The sequence below is a fragment of the Calypte anna genome, chromosome 3 (genome assembly GCF_003957555.1).
Source record: "Calypte anna isolate BGI_N300 chromosome 3, bCalAnn1_v1.p, whole genome shotgun sequence".
Lineage (NCBI taxonomy): Eukaryota > Metazoa > Chordata > Aves > Apodiformes > Trochilidae > Calypte > Calypte anna.
In genome coordinates this window covers 28,743,179-28,768,411 of record NC_044246.1, presented here as the reverse complement: position 1 = coordinate 28,768,411, position 25,233 = coordinate 28,743,179, and the positions used below count along the sequence as shown (strand labels likewise).

At 38.3% G+C, this 25,233-nt stretch overlaps 1 protein-coding gene across 1 annotated transcript in view; it reads right to left on the bottom strand.

Moving 5' to 3' along the window:
* Positions 1 to 4,475: 4,475 nt before the first annotated feature.
* Positions 4,476 to 25,233, bottom strand: part of NOX3 (NADPH oxidase 3) — a 38,672-nt gene continuing 17,914 nt past the window's right edge. The window contains exons 8-13 of the mRNA XM_008496894.1: positions 23,465 to 23,557; positions 21,744 to 21,997; positions 18,040 to 18,202; positions 9,966 to 10,112; positions 6,584 to 6,708; positions 4,476 to 4,602 (exon numbers count right to left, since the gene is read on the bottom strand). Coding sequence (XP_008495116.1) covers positions 4,476 to 4,602; positions 6,584 to 6,708; positions 9,966 to 10,112; positions 18,040 to 18,202; positions 21,744 to 21,997; positions 23,465 to 23,557 — 909 coding nt within the window. The remainder of the gene's footprint in view (positions 4,603 to 6,583; positions 6,709 to 9,965; positions 10,113 to 18,039; positions 18,203 to 21,743; positions 21,998 to 23,464; positions 23,558 to 25,233) is intronic.

Sequence of the window (25,233 nt, the reverse complement as noted above, 5' to 3'; positions counted from 1 at the left end):
GAATCTGTTCTCTTATGACTGTATTTTATTTAATAATATTTTTCTACTCAGGGCTGAACACTTCCAGCTGAAGAAGCTGAATGGACAAATCCATGAAGATATTTTTCATTTTCCCTGACAGTGAATGATGTTTCCATATATAAACATAATAATAGAGTCATTACATATGCACTCACATTATCATGGCTGCTGTGTGCTCAGTGTTTTTCAAAACAAGGCAGGAAGCCAAATCTTCCTAGTTCCCATTTTGATTTAAATTGTATTTGTAATAAAGGGAATTTCATTCAACCTAAATAGAGTTTCACCCTACTCCAAAAAAACTTCTCCAATTCTTTTATTATTATTATTATTATTCCTTTATTCTGGGTCGCCCAGTCCTGATACAAGTAAAATTCTCCTCTGGTGGTGATAACAGCAGTGCTACTCAATGAACTATAACAAGGGCTCTAAATGCGTCTCCTGTAGCATACCACAGTGATTTGCAAAAGTGGGAATAAATCAAAGCAGTGAAGAGATGCCATGTTGAGCCAGAAGCTAAATGCTACATCTTGTTGCATGAGGCTAGGGGGAGAACAGATCCTGTTTTTCTGGCAGCACAATATCTTTGTGCTTGTTACCTCCGATCCAACCCCATTAAAACAATCATTCAGAATCTGCAGGAAATTGTCACCTCTTTCTTTCACGCAATGACAGCTGGTATTGGTGCCTACACACATTTCTCATTTCCTTCAAGATTTTCAACACACATAAAAAAAAAGAAGCTTAATTTATATTAAAAAATGTGTCAGCTTACCCTGAGGCTCAGCATGGGCACCAGGGAAAAAATAAAAGATAAATGCCTCTAGGTGAACTGGCAGAGGCTCTAATTCTCCACTCACTCTACTGCTACACAGTATGCACCACATTAATCATTTCACATAGGCAGGCTTTTAAAAAAACTTCAACAATTCTAAAACAAAGATGCATTGCCCCAAACTTAATACAACCTGTATCTTGTAGAACAATCTCAGTTCACACATACTGTATCTCTTCAAAGAAGAGATATAAAAGATAATATCAGCGTCTTCTGTGACATAATTTTTATTATTCCATTTCTTTTGTCTATACAGTTATGTCCCCTCTAGTGGGCATTCTTCTGGCGTGTGTATAAGTATACATAGGTAATCTTGTCATTTGTCTTATTCAGGAGCTGACATACACAGGATGTTTTCTACCTCCCATTTTATTGTGCAACTGGGTAAATGCATTATGTGATCCTAATGAGCTCTGTTATGCCTCAGTCCAACTGGAATATAGTTTAACTTTCTGAGCTGAGGAATAGTGAAATGTTTTTCTCACTTTTCCAGCTAGTATGAATGTTACAACATTCCCATATTTTTTATTTTGTTTCTCCATCATTCTGGAATTATCCTGTGCTCCATGTGCTCAACACTGCTAAAGTAATAAAGATAAATACAAGTAATAGATGAAGGTCTAAAACCTTATCAGATTTATGAAGGTGACAATGATATACTCTCTTGCGAATGAAGCGAGGAAAAAATAAGAAAGGAGAAAAAGTTGAGGCTGGGCAAGACATACACTCGGTGGCAATATATGTCTGACTTTCTTCATCATCAGTGCTCTTTTATAGTGCAAACATGGCATCCCAGTAAGGTGGATTATGTTTTTAAAAGCAAGATACAATGAACAGAGACCATAGTCTTGCTAGCTGCAAGCTAGCACTTTCCCACAATTTTCCCTGGGAAAACCAAGGGTTGATAGAATATATGCTTCCTTTGTTCAGAGCAGGTGCCCTCCAAATTCCTTTCTATCTCTTCTGGCGATGAGCCTTGCCTTATCTTTATTTTTCTGGCAGCAGGCCTTGCCTTGCTGCTATTTCTGGTCAGCCTTGCTTTTTATCGTGGGGGCCTGCATTTTCACTAGCTCTCAGGTCTCTCAAATTATTGAGGCAGTTCTGCGCAATACTCAGATATCAAAAATGAGCAGAAGAAAGATGTGAGTTAAGGACTGGCTTAGGGGATGGGACCTATAGCCATGACAGCTCTAGTGCCAGTGGGACCTATGAGAAGATGTATAATGATTTGAGTGGCACTAAGGCGATTTTTTCATTGCTTTCTTATACAAGGTGCTGCAAGGCTAGCTGACCTAACCAGCTGGACATCATCCTCCCAGAGGACTCATCCCAGCATCAATATCTGTAAAACTGGCATGCACAGCTTTAAGTTAGTCCCACCATGTTGGGAGGTGTGGTTTGCAGAGGTGAATATATTACTTACTATTTTCTAACTCCCTTCAAGTGTCAGATTCCCCTTCTCTGGAGATATTCAAAACCCACTTGGATGCAATCCTGTGTAATGTGCTCTAGGTGATCTTAGTGGGAGAGTTGGACTAGATGATCTCTAGAGGTCCCTTCCAACTCTGATGATTCTGTGATTCTCAGTGTTATATGAGTATAGTAGAGAACAGATAACTAGTCTGAGCAACACAGCCTGTGACCTATGAGGAAAGGCTGGGTCAGTTACAAGGCATATTAAAGAGCAGGAAATGCAAATAACGAATTAGGCTTTGCTACAAATGCTAAGCAGTGATACTTTGCATGGGTGCATTTTACACCCATACACCATTCTAGAAACTGTTAGCTTGGTATATGACAAAATGGAAGGCAAACACAGTTCCTCCCACAGTGGCAGATATTATTGGGCAATCAACCAACAAAAGGCTTTGGGGAATTTTGATGGGGAATTTGGTGGGCATGGGTCCTGCAAGTCAACAACTGATTGCACAGCTGGTGCTGACAAGAAGGATCTGACATTTACAACCATGGCACCCACTCTGAGGATTGAAAACTGTTAGGAAGAGATGGGGTTCACTGCAGTGGGGCAAAAGCTGGCCACTCTGTGGTGGAGAACTTTTAGTCAGGAATGATGGAGAGTGGATGACCAACAATCAAGTGAGGAAGTGGTGGACTGGAGCAACAAGCAACTTATGCTGGATGATGAGAACAGGAGAGACATCATAATCAACAACTCTGGGCAGAAGAGGGCCCACCCCAAGGGTATCCATGCACACAAGAAAGTGCCTACAGGACAGCTCTGACACCTCTTCTAGGAAACCCACATGACCAAAATGTACACTAACACATGGGACGTGGGAAGGATGCAAGAGGAATCCCATACTTGGAAGAACCCCATGCAATACAATCCTAGAAAGAAGGGGGGTTTAGATGAGTTGGATGATTCTTAGAAGCTGCCTTCTTCAAGTTAAAAAATGATGCCTCTTGATGTGAAGTATGTCAAGCAAGGATAATAGGAGGCCAGAATGAATGAAGAAATTCCCTACGGAAAAAGCTGGAAGAAGTGCAGGTGATGCAGGAGGTAATATAGACACACTGAGTGTGCAGGGATGGGGTTAGGGAAGGCAAAGCCCATTCGTAGTTGAATCTGGTGAGACAAGTGAAGGACAAGAAAAAGGGCTACTATGCATGCATGAATGGCAAAAACAAGATTATGAAAATGTTGGTCTGCTGCTAGATGGGATAAGAGACTTGGTGCCTAAGGCCACGGAGAAGGTAGAAGTACTCAGTGGCTTTTCCACCTCAGTCTTTAAAGGTGAGGCTGACCAGAGATCCCAGGCTTCTGAGGCAAGTGCAAAAATCTGAAGCAATTCAAAATTACCATCAGTGAAGGAGGATCAGGTTAAGGACCTTTCAAATAACTCCATGGAAATTGGTGGGATACACTGAGAAGAGACAAGGGAGCTGGCCATTCTTCATTATCTTTGAATGGTCACGGTCATGGGAGAGATTCCTGAGAACTGGAAGAATGCAAATGTTTGGAGGTTGGTGATGTCCAAGGATGCCTTCCCACTTCAGCCGCTGTCAGACATCCATGATTCTGTATCTTTTAAAGCCCATTCTTCAGTGAGCCTTGAAGCCATGTGACACATAAAAGACACTTGAAACTTTCCACAGTTTCAACTGCCTGTCTCAGAGGGTTGACTTGCTGAGTGCAAAAATTCCTAGAATCTTCTTAACATGTTAATCCTCAGAACATATTAGCTTATGCCATGCACAGCCATATTAAATGTTTGGGCATGATTAAACAGCATGAATATCGCCTGTGGTAGCAGTTTGATTATACACAACAGAGAGTTACACTTCTGAATGTTCATTTTAGTGATGCCTTTTTCTTCAAAGGTTAGCAGATTGTGCTTGTTTTCACACAGATGTAGATGGATTCACAGCATCATTAAGTAAACAATGGAGAATCATCCCTTCTTTGAATGAAAAGGCTAAGAGCAGGGTAAAAATCTTTAGTTGGCATAGAATGGCATTTTTCTACTGAATCCAATGTAACTACTTCAATTTAAAGCTCCTAACATCTGGCCTGGATGCTGCAGAATGAGTAGAGGACAGAAGACAGTGAAGAAAAAATACACTATTTGGTAATATCTGTTATATAATTAAGAAGTACAGCCTAGAAACTTTCTTTGCTATAGTGAAACTGAACTCCTCTTGGATCAACTGATGAATATGAGTTGCAAGTCTTTTGAAGGATCTTAGAGAGAGTCTTGGGTCCACAGAAGAATACTCCAATACTGTTGCTGTAATTGCAATAACAACAAAAACATGCAAGTAACAGAGTAAACGAATAAACTGTACTTTTTTGGTTGCCTCTGGCTTTACATCTCTTGAAATGTATTTCTGAGAAACACATTTGAAAAAATCTATTACTGTCAGAAAGCATTACCATATAATTATTTTAATACTTTAGTCTTTATTATCTCTTACTGCATTATTTATTTAGTTTACTATATTAGAGGTCATGAAATATTTTGGTTTTGATCTTCATAGCTTTTTTAATCAGAGAAGTAAACACTCTGCTTTGGATGAAAATTTCCAGTGCTTTTCCTTAGCTGAGGTAAATTTAAAAACAAAACCAACCAAACAAATCCCCCAAAAAACTAAAAACACACAAAACCACAAAATTCTCAGTTATTTCTAAGATTTTTCCATCCTCTTTCTCATTTTAACATTTTTCTACCAGAAAATTTGAACACTTTTCTGTCTAAATGGCTGACTGAATAACAAAAATTCTAAATAAGTAGTTCTTATAAACTAAGAACATGACTAAAGTAACAAACAATTGTATATGTAAGTTCACAGGTCTGTTAGTCTGTTACAGGGGACTGGAAACCTGGCTCCTTGCTATAAGGTGTTCTCAGTTCACACACAGCACATTGCTGTAAGACATATGTACAGATGCACACAAGTTGTGCTGCTGGGGAGAGCTCAATCCACAGAAACACAAATGTAGTCAGTTCATAAAAGCTGATTGTTCATCATGTAATACAAACTCTTAATTTTCTTTGTCTCTTGAACCTTCCGTAACTCAGAGCAAGACAAGACAGAGTTTTGGATTTTTTTTTTCTCATAAGGAAAGTATTTAACAGAAGGTTTTCTTCAAAAGGCCCAGCATTGACCAAAAATGTGGATATATAGGTTCAAAAGGAAATTAAGATTTTTCTGTCACTTTAGCCTTGGCTTTTTTAAAGGTCTACTACAAGATCCAACATAGACAGTTAATGTCCATCTCCCTCCCTGACCATCCTAAAACCAGAATTTTCTCATTTGTACTTAACAATAAAAACAAAAGTATCAAAAAGTTATGTTTCAAATATAATTTTAGTGGTCTGTTTATGCAGTAGAATCCCTGTAAAAGGTCTTTTGAAAATAATATTTTAACCTTATTTTTTTAACCTATTTTTAATCTTTTGTATTTCCTGATTGTATTTATTTTGACCTCCATCAAGTGGCTTCTCTATTACTGTTATTTTTGCAATTTTCTTGTGACTTACTGTATTCTCTTTGATCTCCTCCTTTTCAGCTTTTTCTTGGGTCTTTTTCATCTTAAAAAAAAAGTTTTCATCTTTTTCTTTTTGTATCTCTGTCTCCTAAGTGCAAGCCTTTATTTTGCATTATCAGGTAAATGTTTGGAAATCATAAAGAGGCACAAAGATTCTGGAATTTTCTGCTGCTGAACACAAAATATTTCTAATTCTTGCTTCAAAGGCTTTCAGGAACAAAGAAGCTTTTCTCAGACCACTAGCAAATCCACCAGGTTCAAATGAACTGTCTTTGCCAGCAGAGATGAACTAATAACAGAACAGCATAGTCTTGCAAGAGTAGCCAAATATGTTAGGGGAACAAACATATCCTTGACATCATAAGAAAAAAATCACGGTTTATCTCTTTAATAACCATCTTCAAGGGAAATTAATGCTACTTTGTCCTTTGTGCAGAACAGTAATTGGATTGTGTGTTTCAATTATATCTGGACAAAGGCCAGGATATTGAAATACTTCTAAATATTAGATTTTCTTGTCCAAAAATTAGATTTTATTGGCATTCTCTTTCCGAGATTTCTTCATTAAAAGCTTCATTAAGCATAAATCTTCTTTCCACACAGCAAAACCCCCTAAATTATTTTTAAAGGGTCATTTATAAAGTTCTGCCCTACCCTTCTCCTAATGTTTATGCTGAGAGAAGGGTTACCTAACAAGGTTAGAAGCCAACCTGCCTTACCTAGGATGATTTTCAGCTAGATGCTTAAACTCATTGTCCCAGTTTGGCCTTCCATAGCAGGTCTTCTGTCTCAACCCAGTAATTACATCCATCTTGTCATCATAATGTAGGGCTATGTGAGTAGCCTAAAGAAAAATTTATGAGGCAGTTATTTTAGAGTCAACAACATATACTCCAAGTAAGAGGAGAAAGCACTAATGCTGCTTTGCTGTCAAAGATAGGAGTACTAATGAAGGAATGGAAACCCTGTAATTACTACATGTGGGGAAAAGAGAGAAGAGAGGAGAGGAGAAGAGAGGAGAGGAGAGGAGAGGAGAGGAGAGGAGAGGAGAGGAGAGGAGAGGAGAGGAGAGGAGAGGAGAGGAGAGGAGAGGAGAGACTATTCAAGATTTCACAACATTATGAGAACTGTAAAAGGAACTTCCAAAATTACCCAGAACCTCAAAGGAGTTCTGCTTCTTGAGATGGACTATTCAAAATGAGTTTGGATTAAATACCTATCTTTACTGACCTGAGCCTAAATGCCTCAGCCACTTTTACAGATAGATCTTACATTTCTAAACCTTTTGAATATATCACCCTACACTTCCTTCGTTGCAGATCCTGAAGTGACACCCACCATTTTAAGGATTAGTTAGGTTTAGGAAAGGAAGCAAAAAAAAAAGGGAGTACTGTAACAGATCTTGACAACAAATGTTAGCAATTACATTCACCTTAATTAAGTCCAGAGCATTCTTCTGCTGATGGAAAAAACAGTGAAAAAGTTTGGCAGAGGTAAAACCCCAACTGTTTTAACCCATCTCCTTGAAGGCAGGTGCAGAAAGTGGATTAGATCAGATGAAGCACTGCTAAGTGACCTGCACAGCTCCCAATACCAAGAAAAGAAATCCTGATTTTCATGAGCATTTACTGTTTCTCAGCTCCTAGGCTATACCCATTACCATACCATTTAAGTACTTCCCAGATGCATTTTAAAACAAAACTATCATCCCTCCTAATTGTGCTGCTATTGCATGGGAGTCAGGCACTTGGTTTCACTACTGAGTATCATTGTTATTATCACTGTCAGGAAATTACCAGAGGAAGGTTAAGTTAAAAAGAGGACTTTGCATTTAGTTCAGGCCCTAGCATGAACTAGACATCATTGTCACCTCTTGCAGAAGTGGCTGCTGACATTTAAATCCATTTCCTGGGAATATTGCACGTCTCTGATGCTAATGAGTCTTCCATGTTGCACAGCAACTCAGTTATTCTGGTCAAGCAAAGCTGTCACAAGAGGTCATGTTTCTAAAAGGTTCTTCTTGTTACTTTGGTCCAATGTCATGGAGGATTGAGAGCAGTCCAAGAAAGAACTTAAAGTGTTTGTTGGGAGTGGCAGGTAGGGAACTGCAGGTTTTTAAATTGTTTAAGGCAAATCTATGCCACTGAGCAGAGTTATGTTAACATTAAGGGAACTTTTCCAGCATTTTTGGTGTGAGCCCTTGCATTAGCTCAAAGCATTAAAATTGCCTGGGAACTGCAGGGTTATTACAAGGAGCAATATGCTGAAACCTGATCTCTAGTCCAAGCAGAGGCAGATATGTGCCGTATCTATTTCACTATCTGTTGCCAACATGACATCCACAAAGAGCTTGGAACATTAAACAAACATGATGTCTGAGCAGTAAACATCTGCCAATAATGAGTGTTCACTAGAAGGTGTAAATTGCCCTTATTTGAAACTTGGTTTCAAATTCACCAAACTACTGGTCATCTATGTGGTGAGAGAGAGGGAGAATGGGTAGAATATTTGTTTTATTATTTTCTAAGGGTAAAGTAAAGTAAAGCATCATCCAAATACTGCTGTTGCTGAAGCTCAGATTTTGTGAAGTGATGAACTAGAATTTTCTAAAGATAAGGAAGACCTGTAAGATGGGGGAGGTTTGTAGATGTCTGAAGAAGGTTAAACTGTTATCAAGAAGAGTTCCCTGGGCTTGGTCAGAGTAGAAGCAGCATCCATTTAAAGACTTTCTTCTTCCCCCACAGCCATTTATAGGTGGGATGCTGGAAGGCTTCAAGGAGCAAAAGCAATACCAGTGTAGGGAGGGAGGCAGGATAGCTTCAGGATGCTCCTGTGTCAGCTAAGCAGCAGCACAGGATAACGAGACAGTGCTGAGAGGAGACTGGACAATGGGATTTGAAGAGGAGGAGGCACTTCAGAAAAGTGAGGGGCACATGAGTGAAGAGAGTTAGACATCCCAGCAAGAATAGTTGTCTCCCTACCTGATTTCTGGGCTGATGTTTGCCCAAGAGGGAAGTGGGATGATGGCAGCTGAGAAATGAGGGCAACTTTGTGTTTTGTTATGTTCCTTAATAGCTTCTTTCAAAGCAGGTTTTAGGTAATACCCTGTGATTCTGCTCAGGCAGAGTGGTAGTTTCTATAACTGCCATATACTTCACAATGGGAGTAGATTTTTCTGAATACAGTTTTATGCACATACCTCATTACATGAGAGAAACCCTAAGGAAAGCAGAAAGAAACAATGTGGTTTTTGGTGGCAGCAGAGCAGCAGAGGCAGGAAGGGAAAAGCTCTATGAAATCTCTTTAATCTCTGCTAGACAGTCCTTCATTCAAGAGAGACAGCAGGAAATAAAACAGTGGGGGAAAGACTTTCCTTTGAGAGTTTTTCTGGCAGGAACCTAACTCTGATCACAGTGTGATCTGAGTAATCCATTAAAAAAAAAAAAAAAAAAAAAAAAAAAAGTGAGATAAAATCAGCTCATTTGGGTCCAGATAGACTAAAGAAGTTAAACAAAATCATCCCAGTCTAAGGATGAAGTGCCTCAAAGTGGGATGATCCAATGAAATTATGAGATGGCAAATTTAAGGCTAATGAGAGAAAATATCTTTTCAAGCAACATGAATTAGACAGTAAAGTTTGTTGCTGAAGTATTATAAGTGCAGCAGGTTTCAAAAATGCACTCGACATATATTTGAACAATGTAAATTACAGTAAATAATAAGAGTCAACAAAACCACACTTTTAATACAACCTTCTGTGTTTCAGTACAGAAATTCCAGAATCTTTTTAAAGACCGTTCTAAAGATGTGGACAGAATGTCTCTGCCCAAGCTACTGAAAGGCTGTCTGCATTTTTCTGAGAGACACCTGGTAATCAGCACTGCCCAGGACAATATACGGGACTGGAAGGATCACTGCCTGGATTCCTCCATTCCTCTTTTCCTAAATGTGAGATGGAAACAGAGAGCTTGATGTCTTTATATTTACAGTTCTTTGTCTCTCTGCTTCATTCATCATTTATTCAGCTGTTCCTGTTCCATATGTTACCATACTGGAAAAGCAAGGTACATTAACTCAGATTCACAAGAGTTTCATTATTACCTGACTTTCATCCCAGCCAGTAAGAAATATATGATAACTTAGAAAATCATTTTTCCCTTTTTCAGCCATTTTTGTTTCCAAATGGAACAGAAGATCAGCAAACCACTCAAATGATGCTGGGTCTCGACAAATCCAGTAAAAATAAACCTGTCAGATAAAAGTAAAGAGATATAATAAGAAGCGAACTTTCAATAAAACTTTCTGATGATTGGCACAACTCATTAACCACATAATGTGTGGCTTCTCCACTGTAAATTTAAACATAATTACATATAATTTTGATGATGTATTTTCTATCTTTTAAAAATTTCATTTTCATCTTAAAACATTGAGTGAATACATTAATGTGCTAGTGAAGATAGATAGGCAATATACAAGTTTCCCAGCTCTGCCTGCCAGTTCATCTCAGCTTTGACTTATAATACCTAACTCTGCATTTCTTGCCAATAACTTGATTTGTTTTTTGAAACTTTACATTTCTTTTCAGTTATGTTTAAAATGTAATTTCAGTTTCAATCAGCACTGAAGCAAGGAATTCCTGTTTTTCAATCCCCCATGCCATAGGATAACAGTTGATGTGGTCAGAAGATACATTTATGTTCTTCAAGTCAGATACCCTGTATAAAACAGGCTAAAGAATGTTCTCTTTTCTTTTTAAATGTATTTCTGGTTTAAATTGGAGCATATAATTTCTATAGAAACATGAAACTGTAATTTAAAGTTACCAAAGGGTAAAATGCATCCCATGATTTATTTTCAGTTGTTTGAAACCCTCCTGCCTATTAAAAATTGACATGGTTTTTCTCATCCAGATTTCTCTAGATTAATTTTCCATGTGCTGGATCTTGTGTTAGTTGATTATTAGATTGGGGAGCCTGTTATTAAAGTTTTTTCCCCAGGTAGAAATTAGAGGCTGGGATCAAGTCATCCTATAATCCTCTCTATTGCAAATGAAACATTCCTGGAATCTGTCACTGAGAGGCTAATTTTCAATCATTCCTATGCCTTATTTCTCTGTTCCTCCTCTACTACAGTCAGTCACAAACAGAACAGAGAGACTGTTTTTTTTAAAAAAGCCAAGAAACTAATTTATTAGGATCTTGGCATAGGGTTGTGCTTGCATAAGGAGTGATATTTTGCAAACAAGATGTTTCGTCACTGCTCATACAATGATGAGAGTTTCTTTTTCAAGAGTCCTTGCAATGGCATCTTCAGATGGATCAGATGAGACTTCCCAAACTCTTTTCTGTGTAATTCTTACAGCTAGCTGGCCCAGGGACCACTTTGACCATTGAAGCACATGCAGCAACTGTTGTGATCTATTGTCTTAACTACATATAAAGCATCTTCTAATGAATGAACTATGTATAAAAGACTGTGTACCCACTTCTGCAGGAATAGTTTCTGTTGACCATTTGCATATTTCTTATCTGTGTACAAATTAATCACTTTTCCAGCAGGAACGGCCTGCAGAGTCTCAGAACTGATGAGGTTCCCCTTTCAGGATCTTAATCAAGACATTGAGACATATATTTATCCTAGGCCAAAAAGGACATACCTTAGGGTAGGTCTTAGGGGGTCTTCAGGACAGACAAAATTTCCCACCTGGAAATATCCTCCATCAGTGCTGTGCTGTGAAAGGGACTGGGAGTACAGCCCACCCCCTCATCTCAGCTCAGTCCCTTGTCTCAATCTGGTCCAGCTGTGTAGATGAGCTGGGAAGTTCCTGCACCACCCAGGGGATGTATGTCTGAAGTTCCCTGGATGTCTGCCCATGCACAACCCTGATGCTTGGCTGAACCACAGTTATAAGACAAATCTGATTGCAGTTCTTGAATTCTGTAGCTCTTGCCACACAATCCATCATTACTTTTGAAGAGAGGGCACCAGACCTCAGATGGGCCTCTGCGAGCAATGTAATTTTGAGTGTAATTATTTTTATAGTGCCTCTATTTTTATAGTGCCTCCAAAGAAATAATTCACAAACATAGAGGAAGCCTAAAATTACACAATTTCAGATGAAAAAGGAATGGCATAGAGGTCAATGTATAAGTTTATAACAAAGGGATAGTTGGAACTTGTTTTATTGTGACTGTGATTTTTATTTGGTTGCAAAATCCCTTAATTTCCTCCAATCTATCTCTCTTTGTGCTCACCAGCCTCTCTGTCTTCTTTTATACCTCAATAACAAAGGTAGTCTAAAAGGTCTTTCCCAAGGCAATCATTGTGGGAGCTCTGATGATTTGGAAATTGTAGCCATTTTCCATAGGATCAATGAGGTAAAGACACATATTAGACACTTCTGAAGTGAAAAATCAAAGAAGCAACCAGAAAGCTATAAAGACATTTCCTGAAGATTTAAAGGACTAGGTTGTCAGACTTCTGGTAAGGCAGTGGGAGAAAAATATGGAAACACCATCCTTCACTGGAGATTTGGTCAAAGAGACTAACAATAATTTGAGATGTTTCCTAGATCTGAGTGTACTGTAAGGGACCATCTGTGCTTTCTGTAAGAAATATAAATGACATATGATCCCAGGAAACAGATAAAGCATTCAGAGTTAAGCAGGGTATTTTTACAGACCAGGAACAGGACTATCTGCAGAACTGTAGTACCAAGCATCTTGACTGTTTGCTTTTTCCCCTTCTGTTTCAATGTTTTGCTTTAAATATAACCTCATTGCTTTACAGAGGGGTTTGCTGCTGACTTATACCGACATAGGTTATGAGGAAAAACAAGTCCACTGACTTGATAGCATTTCATTTTTGAGACCAAAAGCAGCATTATTTTAAATTACCAAAACTAGGTAAGATTTATAGAATTAACCTTTATTTAGGGTTGGGTTTTTTTGTTTGGTTGGTTGGTTTTTTTAGTGTCTGAAACCTGAAGCCTTTCCTTGTTCTACATCCTCAGGACCTCAAAAATCAGCCCACTGAGTGTTGTCAGTCTGTATCACACCGCGGCTGTTGATTTGTAGTGAGAAATTTCTTCCCCCACCTTCTAGTTGATCATCTTATTTCTCAAGCCTTTTTAGCAGTTCATTTTATGGAAATGTATATTTAGTACACGTGTGTGGAGAGAGGGCATGTGCTTCTAAATGAATAATGAATTGTGCATGGGGTAGCAAGTGGAAGCATGTGGACAGGACTGGGAGCCAAGCACATTCGGGGAAGAAAGAAGAAAAGCTGGCTGGTAAATTGAAAAAATGTAGTCTTTGAAATGGAAGATGGGTTTCCAGAATACCAGGATTTGGAGCCTGAAGGAGTGATTTTAGCTTGTTGTAGTCCTGTCATGTTAACAGCCAATCTACCTGACCTGAGACAAGCCACCTCTGGCATAGGCCTCTTGAGAAGGGATGTAGTTTTCTGAAGCTGCAGAAATTCCTTAAACTCATCCCTGGTGCATGTCCACTGAAGCAGTACCCATTGCACTGCCTTTAATTTTCATATGCTAGAGGCAGAGAACGTTTGGTAATAAAGAAAGCCTGTCACAATAAGTAGTAATTTTGGCCATGATTATAAACGTTAAAAAAAAAAAGTAGTGAAGAACTATGTCCTATGGGTAAAAGGTCTCCTTTTTCCTTAGATCAAAGAGGGCTTCTAGCATAGTATGTTAAAATAAATATTTACAAAGTAGATTCCCTTTCTTTTCACTGACTGCCCATAGCATAGCCCAACATATTACATGTATAATTAGAATGCAATAAATGCACAATAAAATTAATCCTTATGATAACTGTAGAACAAAGACAGCATCAGTGCATTTCTATGATTAAACTATTTTTCTGAATCCTATATTTTCTCTTGCCAGCCTCATACTTTTAAATGACTGCAATTATTTATGACCCTGTGAGGTTCCAGTCAGGTTATTGCCTCAGACAACAAACTTGCAAGTTAAGAGTTGGACTTCTGATAAGCACAGTGACTGAAAAGTCAGGTGAGGGTCTTGCCCAGATAAAGGGCCAGTCCGGACCATGGCTCTGGTGTGCTTACAGTAGGGTGCAAAATGTGGAAACAGCAACATTCCTGAAGTTTTAATCTACTCCAGGAGCATATAAGAAATGCCAACGTGTTCATTCTTTGCCACCTAAGACTGGACCGCCACCCCAGGAAGAAGGATCATCAGGATGCTGCAGGATCCTTGGATGGTGATACTCTTACCTCTCTCTTTTTTCTTCTTCCCCTTCCTCCCTCACAGACTTGCCAAGTCTTTACTGGGTCACTTGTACTACTTGTTTTCCACCAAATAAAACTTTCTGTTTGCACCCGACCCTTCGTGGTTGGACTTTGTTCTTGCAGCCAAGTTACACTGACCACAGGGTGGATCATAACAGACCCTTAAAAATCTATTTATATTTATGATTCATTAGTCTCCACCCACCCTATCCCCATTGACTACACTTGTCAGCTTGCCCAAGTAAACTGTCTTAAATTTTCCAACTGCTCTTTTTGCAAATTGATTTAGACACCGTATTGCTATTAATCAGATCTGTAATTCAGGGGTTTGAGTAGTCACTTATTTCTGTAATACTCTGTTCCCTTGCAATGCATGCATAGTTATCATTTGGCTTCCCACATCCTGAATTTTGTACAACAGAGAAGTGCAAGAACTTCAATATCTCTTTCCTGTAATGTGGAAAAGCATACCTTGTAAATCAGCTCCCATCATGTAGAAAGTTTTTAACAATTTAACAATTTTTAACAATTGTTATTGTTTTAAAAATAAATTTTAACAATTATCTGTTGGTGACCATCCATTTCTTCCTGCTCCCTGAAGACAGGGGTGGAGGAGCAGCTCTGGGCAAAGCAAGTTTTTCACCAAAGGGGTGTAAAAGGTGATGAAGGAGGAGATGCCAACTTCATCCCTGACTCCTGCTGCTCCTCCATAGACATGACCAGTCCCTGTACAACCCTCTTATACCTGCAGCCGGGCACCTCCCTGCAAAACTCCAGTCCTTCCTGCTCCTGAGTATCCTACACTACCCATGGGCTATAGCATACCAAAAAAGATCAAAGGTCTTCCTCAGCCTAATTAATTGATCTATATAAATGCAGGACAGGGCTCAAACTCATACCCCTCAAATTGAAGCAAGAGGCATAAACTGTTTTAACACAGCTCAGGAAGATGGTTACATTTGACAACAAAAAGAGGTTGGGGGGTTTTATGTCCTCAGAAGCAGATGTTTTGTGGAGAAGGCTGTGAGCTAGGATAGAGCTCAAAGCAGAAGGTCACCTCAGGTAAGAACAGTCTTTCTTAAAGCAAATGGAAGAAGCTGGTTTTGTTTTCCCCACAGTATGGAGCTGAACTTACTGCCACAACATGCTGGGGTTCAGAAAGCAATTAGTCAAATCCATGGAAGAAAAAATCTACTAAGGGATATTAAATACAGAGATGCTTCTCTTGTATCAAAACATTACTGAACTGCAAGTTGTTCAAAGGCCAAAAAATGTCCACTGGTGTCTTATCACTGTTTAATTTTCTGGTCTGTATGTTTTTCCCTAGGTGCTCATGAAAAGCCACTGTTGGAGGCAGGATATTGGACTAGATGGATCTTTGGTGGCAGTCAGCAGGACCTTTCTTATGTCCTTACACAGGGTAAAAGAGAAAGTGGATGTTTGCTAATATTAGCATCTGATGGATCAGTACAATTTTATCAATTTCAGCAGCAATTTATCTGAAAAATGAGATCACTAAATGAAAAAAAGATCATTTTATGCATAACCAAAGCCAGTAGAAACTTTCCATCCATGACTAGTAGTAGTACTCTTCCTCATTGCAATAAATGACAGGGAAATGAAGGCTCCGAGGCTATTTAATTGTGAAAAATCAATTAGATAGATGTGTAGTCCTTTTGATTTGCTTGGTTTTTTTAATTATACAGCTGCAGACATTATGGAAGCTATGAGTATTTATATCTCAACTGTATGTGGGCAACACTAAGAAATATTAGTTCAATAACTGTAATGATAGCTGTACTCAAATCAAAATGAAGTTGTTAAAAAAGGAAAAACCTCTTATTTATTTCCTTAATAGACATTTCTATGGTACTCATCATGGCAGAAAGAGAGTGCTGAATACTTTGAGGAAGATTAAATTATTTGTAATTATACCACAAGTGGAAGCTTTTAACCAATGGAAAAAAAATGTGCAGCTACCCTGAGATTAATCGTTCTCACTAAGAAGACTGCTAAATTTTTTAAGTAATGCTGTGAACTTCCCCAGGACCTTTCATCCAGGCTTTCAAAATATTTTACAAGCACTGATGAATTTTGATTTCCTAACACCTGTGAAAAATAAGCATCACTATACCCATTGCACCAACAAGGAAACCAAGATATAGAGAAAGGACATACAGAAATTATGATATTTTGTATTTCACAGGAATTCAGAAAGACTGATCTCAAAGACTGATCTCTATAGCAGAGAACAATATTAGAATGCAGCACAAATTTATCTTTGAGGGCACACTTACCTGGGATTCTCCCTAAACTATGGATGAACATATACTATGCTGTCAATGCACAGTTCAATTCTGTTCTTTTCCCTTCAAGATAACTACAGCTATGATGATATTAACAATTTTACATGTATAGCTATAGAATATACATAATATACCTCTATAGCATATATATACAAGTATAGAGCTCTCCTTGCAGTGGAAAAGATCTGATCATTCTGATACAATCATAGTGTTTGAAAATACAATTCTTTTCACATCCAACACATATTTTCATTTTTATTTCCCTCCTTTCTCAGTGCTTTTTCTGCCTTGAAGATCCCCCCTGGCAATTTGAACCTGTCCTCAACTCCTCAGTTACTAAAATCCCAGATGCTTTTTCAGTGGCAGCTTGTCATTAAAATAGCAATTTTAACACTCTTTCATTTAAGAAGATCAACCCCTTAGTCCTGCAATCAGCTGACCCTCTCAGAGATCTATCCACTCCAATGCCAGTTGAACATTTGTCCTTAAACATGAAATGTTGAACAGTTCCTGATTCAGCTTTTACATTGGAAAATGAGTTAAAAGAAGCTGTAAAACTCACAAGATACCACTTGACATAGTGGAAAAGGAATAGAATGTTTAATGCTGATTTTTTCCCCCTGTTGCTTTCTTATGCCTCACCCATTCACTCCTTATCTCTTCTTCACCTATGCTCCCCCCATGCTGCCTCACATATCCTTAGCAGAAGAAGTATCACAGGCTAGCAGATCAAGGGTATGTTAACTTAATTGATATCATCCATGCCTTACAGACTCCAATATATTTTTTCAACAAAATAGTAAAAATGGTTTGAGGCAGTAATATGTATTTTGATATATGCATCTCATCTAAAGCTCAAAAGCCTTTTTGTTATTCCTTCTATGCAAGCTAATATCCTGACTTTACAAGGTGAGAAAAGCAGCTAACAGCCACCAAATGCAGCATTCTGGACCAATTCATGCAGCTGAAGGACCCTCACAAAGCCTGCAGGTGAACAGGGAGTAAGCATCACCCTTTACTTCTGCTTGTGATGACCTTGCAGTATTTATTTTTGGTAGGAAAGAGGACAAATTTTGCTTCTAGCTCTCTATCTGTCTAGCTATGAAAGGCATTACACATTTATCATAGAATCATTGAAAACTGGAGTTGAAAGGGCCCTTTAGAGATCACCTACTCCAACCCCTCTGCCAAAGCAGGAGCACCTAGGCCGCAGGAATGAATCCAGGTGGGTTTTGAAAGCCTCAGAGAAGGAGACTCCACAACCTCTATGGGCAGCCTGTGGAAGTGCTCTGTCACAACTCCTCACAATAAAGAAGTTTTTCAGTTTATCTTCAGTTGCTATTGAAAATCTGATTCATCTTTTACTAAAAACACTGCAGCTAGGGCTACTTAGTTCCTCAGAGAATGAGAGTAAATTGGAGAGACCCTACACCACAACAGTTCCTGAAGCATCTAGAAATCAAGTGGCTGCTGCTGAGAATGAATGAAAGCACTCAAGTGAGTCTCAGGCTCTGAATTGCCTCTCTCACCTGGCAAAACAGGTTCATTTGTGGAACTTTTTTTTTAATAGAGCAATAAACTTTGCCACCTACCTTCTGCAGTGCCAGTACTGTGCTAGGGTTGCAGCACTTGTACCAAATGGATTTTAAAATAGAGGCAAATGGTGTGACTCCAATTCCTGCTGCAATGCACACGCTCACTTGGTAGTGGAAGACGTCTGTGGTTGCAGATCCGTATGGTCCATCCACAGCCAGCCTACAGCAACAAGACATTTAGCCAAGGGTCAGCAACGTATAAAATGAGGGAAATGTTAACATTTGCTGGGCTACGTAATTTCAAAACTGAACTTTTATTAAGATAAAAGACAAAAGATAAATCAGGAACACAAATTACCCGTATAAATACATTTAATTCTCAGTGCGTGCCATTTAACAGCAAAGCAACTGTTTTTTTCTGAAGTGAGAGAACAAGAGGACCCATGTGGGTTTGGGGCCTGGCCATCTATTTAAGCATGCAATTGCAATTTTCTGGCTTTCTGAAATGTGATTAGTCATATAATTGCATGTCCAAATTTAGCTGTGCAATTTGCATATTTAATTATGAATCACTGAAATGCATCCTGTTTTAGAGATTTATTTTCTATATTGTATATATTAAGGAAGAGAAAATCATATCAATATTTTTGAAAAGTTGTCCATATGTGTTAAGCTAGTAAAAGGGAAAGCTAGAAAGAGGTCATCATGTGCAAGAAAACTACTATTTTCTCAGCTTTTTCTGAAAAAAGCACATTTTTTCAGGAATACAATTTTGGCAATAATACTGTACTGACAAGGCAAAATGTATAAGGAGAAATCCTTGTTTATGTCACTACCTCTTATAATCCATGTTGCTGATTCTGAGATATTATTTTTAGTCAAAATTAGAGATTAAAAAATTATTAAATAAGATTAATTCCTCTAGCAACATGGAATGTCTATACAGACAGTAACTGGGAGTGCTCTGTCCAGTTTTTCTTTAAATAATATCAGTGCTCTGGAAGATGGTTCCGCTAACACCAGGTCATTAGGAAAAACAAGTTTTTAGCTACCTCCAGCATTTTTATTGTATTGTGCTCTTTATCTCATGAATCACATCTAAAATTCAGCTTTAATACTGCAAAAAATAGGCAGATATAGGAAGAATGGAATGTTTAAACAGGAAAAAAAAGGCAATTACCAGGTAATGGTACATACAAATACAGGGACACAATGTGTCTGAAGCCCCACTAATGCTTTCTTAAAGAGTACTTCATGTCACAGCAAACATTTTCCCTTTGCTTTGTATTTACCACTTTTATTTCAGTGCTCCAAGTACTCTTCAAGTGCAGTAGCAAATGACACTACTGTTCAGGGATAACTTTTGCAAATCTGGCCTCAGATATTAAAAAAACCCTCAGACTTTAAAAAAAAAATAATGACTGTTGCCCACCACTGTGCTTTTTGAGCACCTAAAACTTCCTATAAAATGTGGTTAATTTAGAGATAAACATAAATTGCCTGATAACTGCTTACAGACAAGCTTTCTATGTAGTTAAATGTGGTCTTTGGAGCAATTCTCATTTTTATTAGTAAATTAGAGAAAAAATTGACCTAGAAGGAATTTCAAGAAATTCTTTAACCTACCTCTGTTCTACAAGAGAGCATCAATTATTTCTGAGTCATTCCTTACAGAGATTTGTCTTCTCAGTCTGTTCCTAAATTCTCAGGTGCAAAGATCTTGTCATTGGTTTGAATGACTTGCTCAGCCATTGCTAGAGAAGATAGCCTAATACTAAGACTCAGAGAAGTAGGGAGGAGAAAGTAGAGAAAAAGAAACTTAACTGTGCAACCCACCCATTTGATCTAGGGAGGGTGGAGGAAGGAAGGTAGTAAAAAAATGATAAAAAAATATTGCATTTCTATTTACCAAGGGAAGGGTAGCAAAGAGGGCTATGGACTGTTTATTGGTATGGTTTGGATTGTTCATATTCTTTGTGTCCATCTGCATAATTTCATTAGAGGGGAGCATTATATTTTTGGGGAAGGTGGGGAAGGTGTTTAGTTTTGTTAAAGGTAACACTGAATAATTTTTAGAATTTAAACATTTACTGATCAGCATGATTGTGTAGTACTCCTGAATAAGAGGTGTTAGATTTTTGGACAATGTGCTAAAACAGCAATTCAGTGAGCAAAAATCTTGAAGAGGCATAATATAGACCTTCATTGTTTTCACAGGAATGATTTATTCTATGGTATATGAAACTGGCAAGAAATCACAACAAACTGTCTTTGCTACCAGTAAAAATTCATGTACGTTTTATTTTAGTCTTCTTTTATTAATTACAGTATATTTATCTTGTTTTTAGAGCCTTATCATATCATTCAGTTGTTTCATGTCTTCTGTCTTCTGCTCAGTTCCTGCTTTATGTTATTTTTTAATATAGCTACCAATTTGGTGTTTATCTTTTGATATTGAAACCTGTGAGAAAGACTTGGTTTTTGCTTTATTGCTAGGTTAACTATTTAAATATTCTTTTCAATGTATTGCAAAAGCAACCGAATGATGGCATTAGGTACCCTAACAAGATTAAAAAGAAGAGTCTTTATCTACGACACTGCTGTTAATTTCAACTCTGTATTGTGACCAGCCAACGTTTGATAATATTTTTCTCTTTTTCATTCTTTATTCTGGCTCTCAATCACTTGGGACCATTTTTGCTCCAGTTGTGCTGAAATGGCATACTTCTCATTCCAGTTGCCTTTAACACAGGCACAGCTTTCATTTCTAATTCTTATTAACTGGTATAATGCAATGACTGGACCAGAATTTCTTCTCTGCCCCCACCTTCTGGTATGCCTCTGTAGCTCACTGCTGTCTAAGCTTTTTTGGCAAATGTTCTTTAGCATCCAAGCCTCATTTGATTGTATAAATGTAGCTTTAAAAGTTCTTTTTGCCATTCAGTTTTACCAGAACTACCCCATCAAAGGCAATTCTCCCAGGGATAAAAGTCCCTTTGGTCCCAGACCCTACACACACCACCAGAGCTGAAATGATCCTGTGCTGGGCTTTCTGCTGAAAATCTCCACTGTGGATGCAAGGAGTTACAGAGTTTGAATCCATTACTTTGAATTCTGTATGCTTAGCTGGTCTTAGTCAGGATGGCTCCCTTGACTTCAGTGGAGTCCTGCTGACTTGCAACAACAAAACATCAACTTTTTTGTTTGGAGAAAGATGCCACAGAAACAGAAATTTTATGCCAACGAACTTTTTAAAGTAGAGCAGGGTTTGGAAACTGGAGAGTTGAGGGAGACTGCTGGAAATAAGAAAGGTTCAGCCATAAATTTCTGAGGCAATAAAATGCCTGGGGAAAGCCAGAATTTTGGATGGCAGGTGAGGGGTGCTATCAGAGTACAAGCATGCAGCTTCAAAGTTAGCAGATAGATTCTAGTATCATTTTAATTCATTTCTATCTGTCAAAATAGGTATCTTTAGGTTTACTTATAGATGTTAGATATTTAGGTGATAGCAACAGAAGTATAGATACTGATAAGAGCATAAACTGTTAGATTAGTCATCATGTTATCTTGGGAGATGTTGGCATAAGTTTATGACTGTGTCTATTTGTGGGATTTCTAGTGCAATGACATATTTATGGATCCAGAACTATGATCTAATACTGTGCCATAAAGAACACACAAAAGTTAATTAAATGTAATATGTTAACATTTATTTTAAAATGTAGAATTAAACTTTTAAAACGTATTGTTTGTTTTCAAACCTTGGCAAAATCCACAACTCCTTGAAAGCTTTTTCCTCTGCTCCAAAGGCCTTGAAGAGAGCTGCAGTCCAGTCCCCGACAACCCGTATGTGAACACTGAAGAAGTCCTCCTCAGGAGCTGAGGTGATGGTGAAAGGGTGCCACTCCAGTTGTGAGACAGATGGGCATTGTAGAAAGATATATTGACCAGGTCCCATTTTAAAGCCACGTTTCTTCATGTGAAGCTCAAGGACTCCAGAGGAATGCTTCACCACCTAAACAATAATAGAAGGGCCTGGTTTATTTTCCTTCAGAAGAGTAACTTTTCCTTTCCATTTGGTTACATGTGACTTTGCAACCATTTCTACTTGAGTTCAACCACAAGTTAATGCGAATTGGGATGTGGAGCAATTTTTAAATGTCTTGTAGATTATGTCCTAAACTGCCTGCTTCTGCCAAGAGATGTTGCAACTGCTTGTTGTTGCAGTGCTGTGCTTGAGAGCGTGTACGGAGTGTAATGTGGGGCAGCTTGCTTCGTAGGTGGAAGAAAGAGGCAGAGGACAGCCTGTAATGATTCGGCAATTTGCCAACTTTCTGTCTCAGTAGATCTTATGCAAAAGTATTCCTCAATGAACTGAAATAATTTCTCAGTTTTACTCTCATGTAACACAATTAATTTTTGTGGGATTATTGTTGGTTTGGCAAGAAGCAAAATGCCTGGTGAGCTCAAATCTAATATACTTTCATTAAGAGGTAATATTGGTTAAGCAGCCATTTTTATACCTCACATACTGAGATTACACTGATCATACTGAGATTCTCTGACCACAGCAACTCTGAATACAGGAGCAAGGCCCATCAACATGTTTCTCCCCTCATACAAGTGAAGCTTGCTTCTGGTCACCAGCTTGATACATGTGGACTCAGCTGCTTCCAGAGTAGAGTTCCTCATCTGTTCTGCTGTGGCTTAAGTAGGTTTTTGCCACACAGGCCTATTTACAAGTGGGAACTATTGTTGGCATTACTAACAAAGTTTTGACTACATATGCTAATCTCCTTTGAAGCCTCCAGGTGTGAAAGTAAATCATAGTATATCAGGTTGACAGGGACCTCAAGGATCACCTAGTGCCACGTTTCTAAGAAGGAACATGGTTTGGAAGATATGGCCCATCACATTGTCAAGCCAAATCTTAAAAGTGTCCAATGTTAGGGTATTCACCTCTCCCCTGTGGAGATTATTTGAATGTTCAACTATTGACATAACAAACAATTTTCTTCTGATGTCCAATCAGAATCTCCCCAGGAGTAACTTGTACCCACTACCCCTTGTCTTTCCATGTGACTCTGTGTAAAAAGGGAGTCTCCTTCTTCTGGGTAGCCTAAACAAAAATAAAAACCTGTCTTGCTGAAGTTGAGGGTGTCACTGACAATGACTGCAGTGGAAATAGTTTCAATCTACTAAAAAGAGAGACTCTGCACAAATGTTTTTATTGTGGTGGTGTAAAGTCTGGTACTTCGTTAATCAAGTTTGGTATCATATGGAATAATCTTATGTACTTGCTATTGCATTAAATACAAAAGCTGAAATCCAATACTTGACCAATGCCACTGAAACAATGGAAGAGTTGCTGAAGCCAACAGTAAAAAGTGAGGTCATAGTATAGAGAAATTACCTATAAAAGAATAAAAAAATCATGGACATAGTTGTTTTTCTAGACATACATGCACTCTATGTCACATACCTTAGTAATGATCACCTCCTGTCGAAATCTCCAAAATCTAACAATTCTTTCACACAGGTACAACACCATGGGACTTAAAACCCACTTCCAAGCCTGCAGAAAGTTGCATATTAAAAATCATTTGTTTGACTCTCTACAAAAATATTTTGCATTTCTGGTTAAAATCAAAATGTAGACTAAAATGAAATTATTTGATATCTCTTCTGTGATTTTTGGTTTGCCTTTCTCAAGAGAGTGTTTCTGTTGCTACTGAAGCAGTTCTGGCTTTTTTTGTGGAACAGACATATGGGACTCTTTCACAGTTGCACTCCAAAATGGTGCTAACATCTAACTGTAGTCTGGTCCAGAAGAGTCCCTTTAAATCTTTTCCTTATAAAAGGCAAAATATATTTAAGTGCTACATATAGATGTCATTGGAACTGAAGATGTACAGGTGCATACATTTATACAACATTCACCTCAGCCTCACTATTTTTTTGCTTTTCAAAGTCTAGAATGGTCAGATAGGAGATGCTCTTATTGTCAGCTGTGAGTTCCCTGATGCTGCATGAGAAAACATTAAGTCCCATATATTCAATTAGAACACTGGGATACATTTCCATTTAATCCATTAGTTGGCTCTGTATCAATAAATATGGTTTTTTTATCTAGGATATTAAACTGGTCATACTTTAAGCATTGCAAATGATTGCTGTGCTTGTCCTTGCTAATTGTATGTACAGATCACTATAATAATCAAAGATACTTGGCTATTCAAGTACACTAGCTGATGATTTTACTGAATTGCACTGATAGCTAAGATAATTAGATGCAATTGAGTCCTCATGATTTAAAAGAATTTTATTTTTTTTTTTAATAAAAATTAGGTACCGGCTTATTTCCAGTTTTGTTAATTATACAGCTCATTCCAGCAAACAGAGGACTCTACAACCACATAGCTTTTAAAATCTCCAGAGTTACTTGCTGAAACATTGACTTTTCTCCACAAGCTGGGTAACAGGGGTTATAAAGTATCTTTTATGAGGAGCAAGCCATAGAATTATGTGGCTTCCTTAGAAAGTGCTAAGAGGATGGAACGGCAATTTCCCAAGGTTAAGTCTTGAAAATTAAATTTAAAAAAAAATGCATGATTTAATAGTGGGAAGAAGCCAGCATAAGCCAGAAGATTCTCTGTTAAAGCAGAAACTCAACACATCCATTGTCCCTAAATACTACAGGTGTCTCTGCACAGTGGGTAATTTCACGTCTTGAATATATTTGCATATATCAAGCTACAATAATGATGAGACCTGTTTTTCCTCCCTTCCATTTGTGCTACCTGTAAATAAAAGCATGTGACAGGAATGTTAAGGTCGCAGGCTACCCTATGTGAGAGCTCAGCTGAGATTTCAAATGTGTAATCACTCCAGTGCAGTGGAGCATTCAATCCAAAATATCTTTTGGCTGGGTAAAGACAACAGGACATCCACCAGGAGGGATGGGCTGCTAGGCACCATGGCTCCTGGCTGGCTCATGAGGGTGTTGATATTCTTGCCCAAGTGGTGTTTCCTTCTGTAATGAGGATGAACTGAGGCGGGGCAGTGATGGCTCAGGAGATGCCTTGTGGATCAAGTCTGGATGCCCCAGTTGCAACAGAACTGCTTTATTGTCCTCAGTGGAAGCCAGACTGGGCTCCTTTCTGCTGAAATATGGAGCAGTGGAGCAGATGTGACATGAATGAGAGGGGTTTTGCCTCCTTTGGGAGCTGTGGCTAGTGGGACGTGCACTCT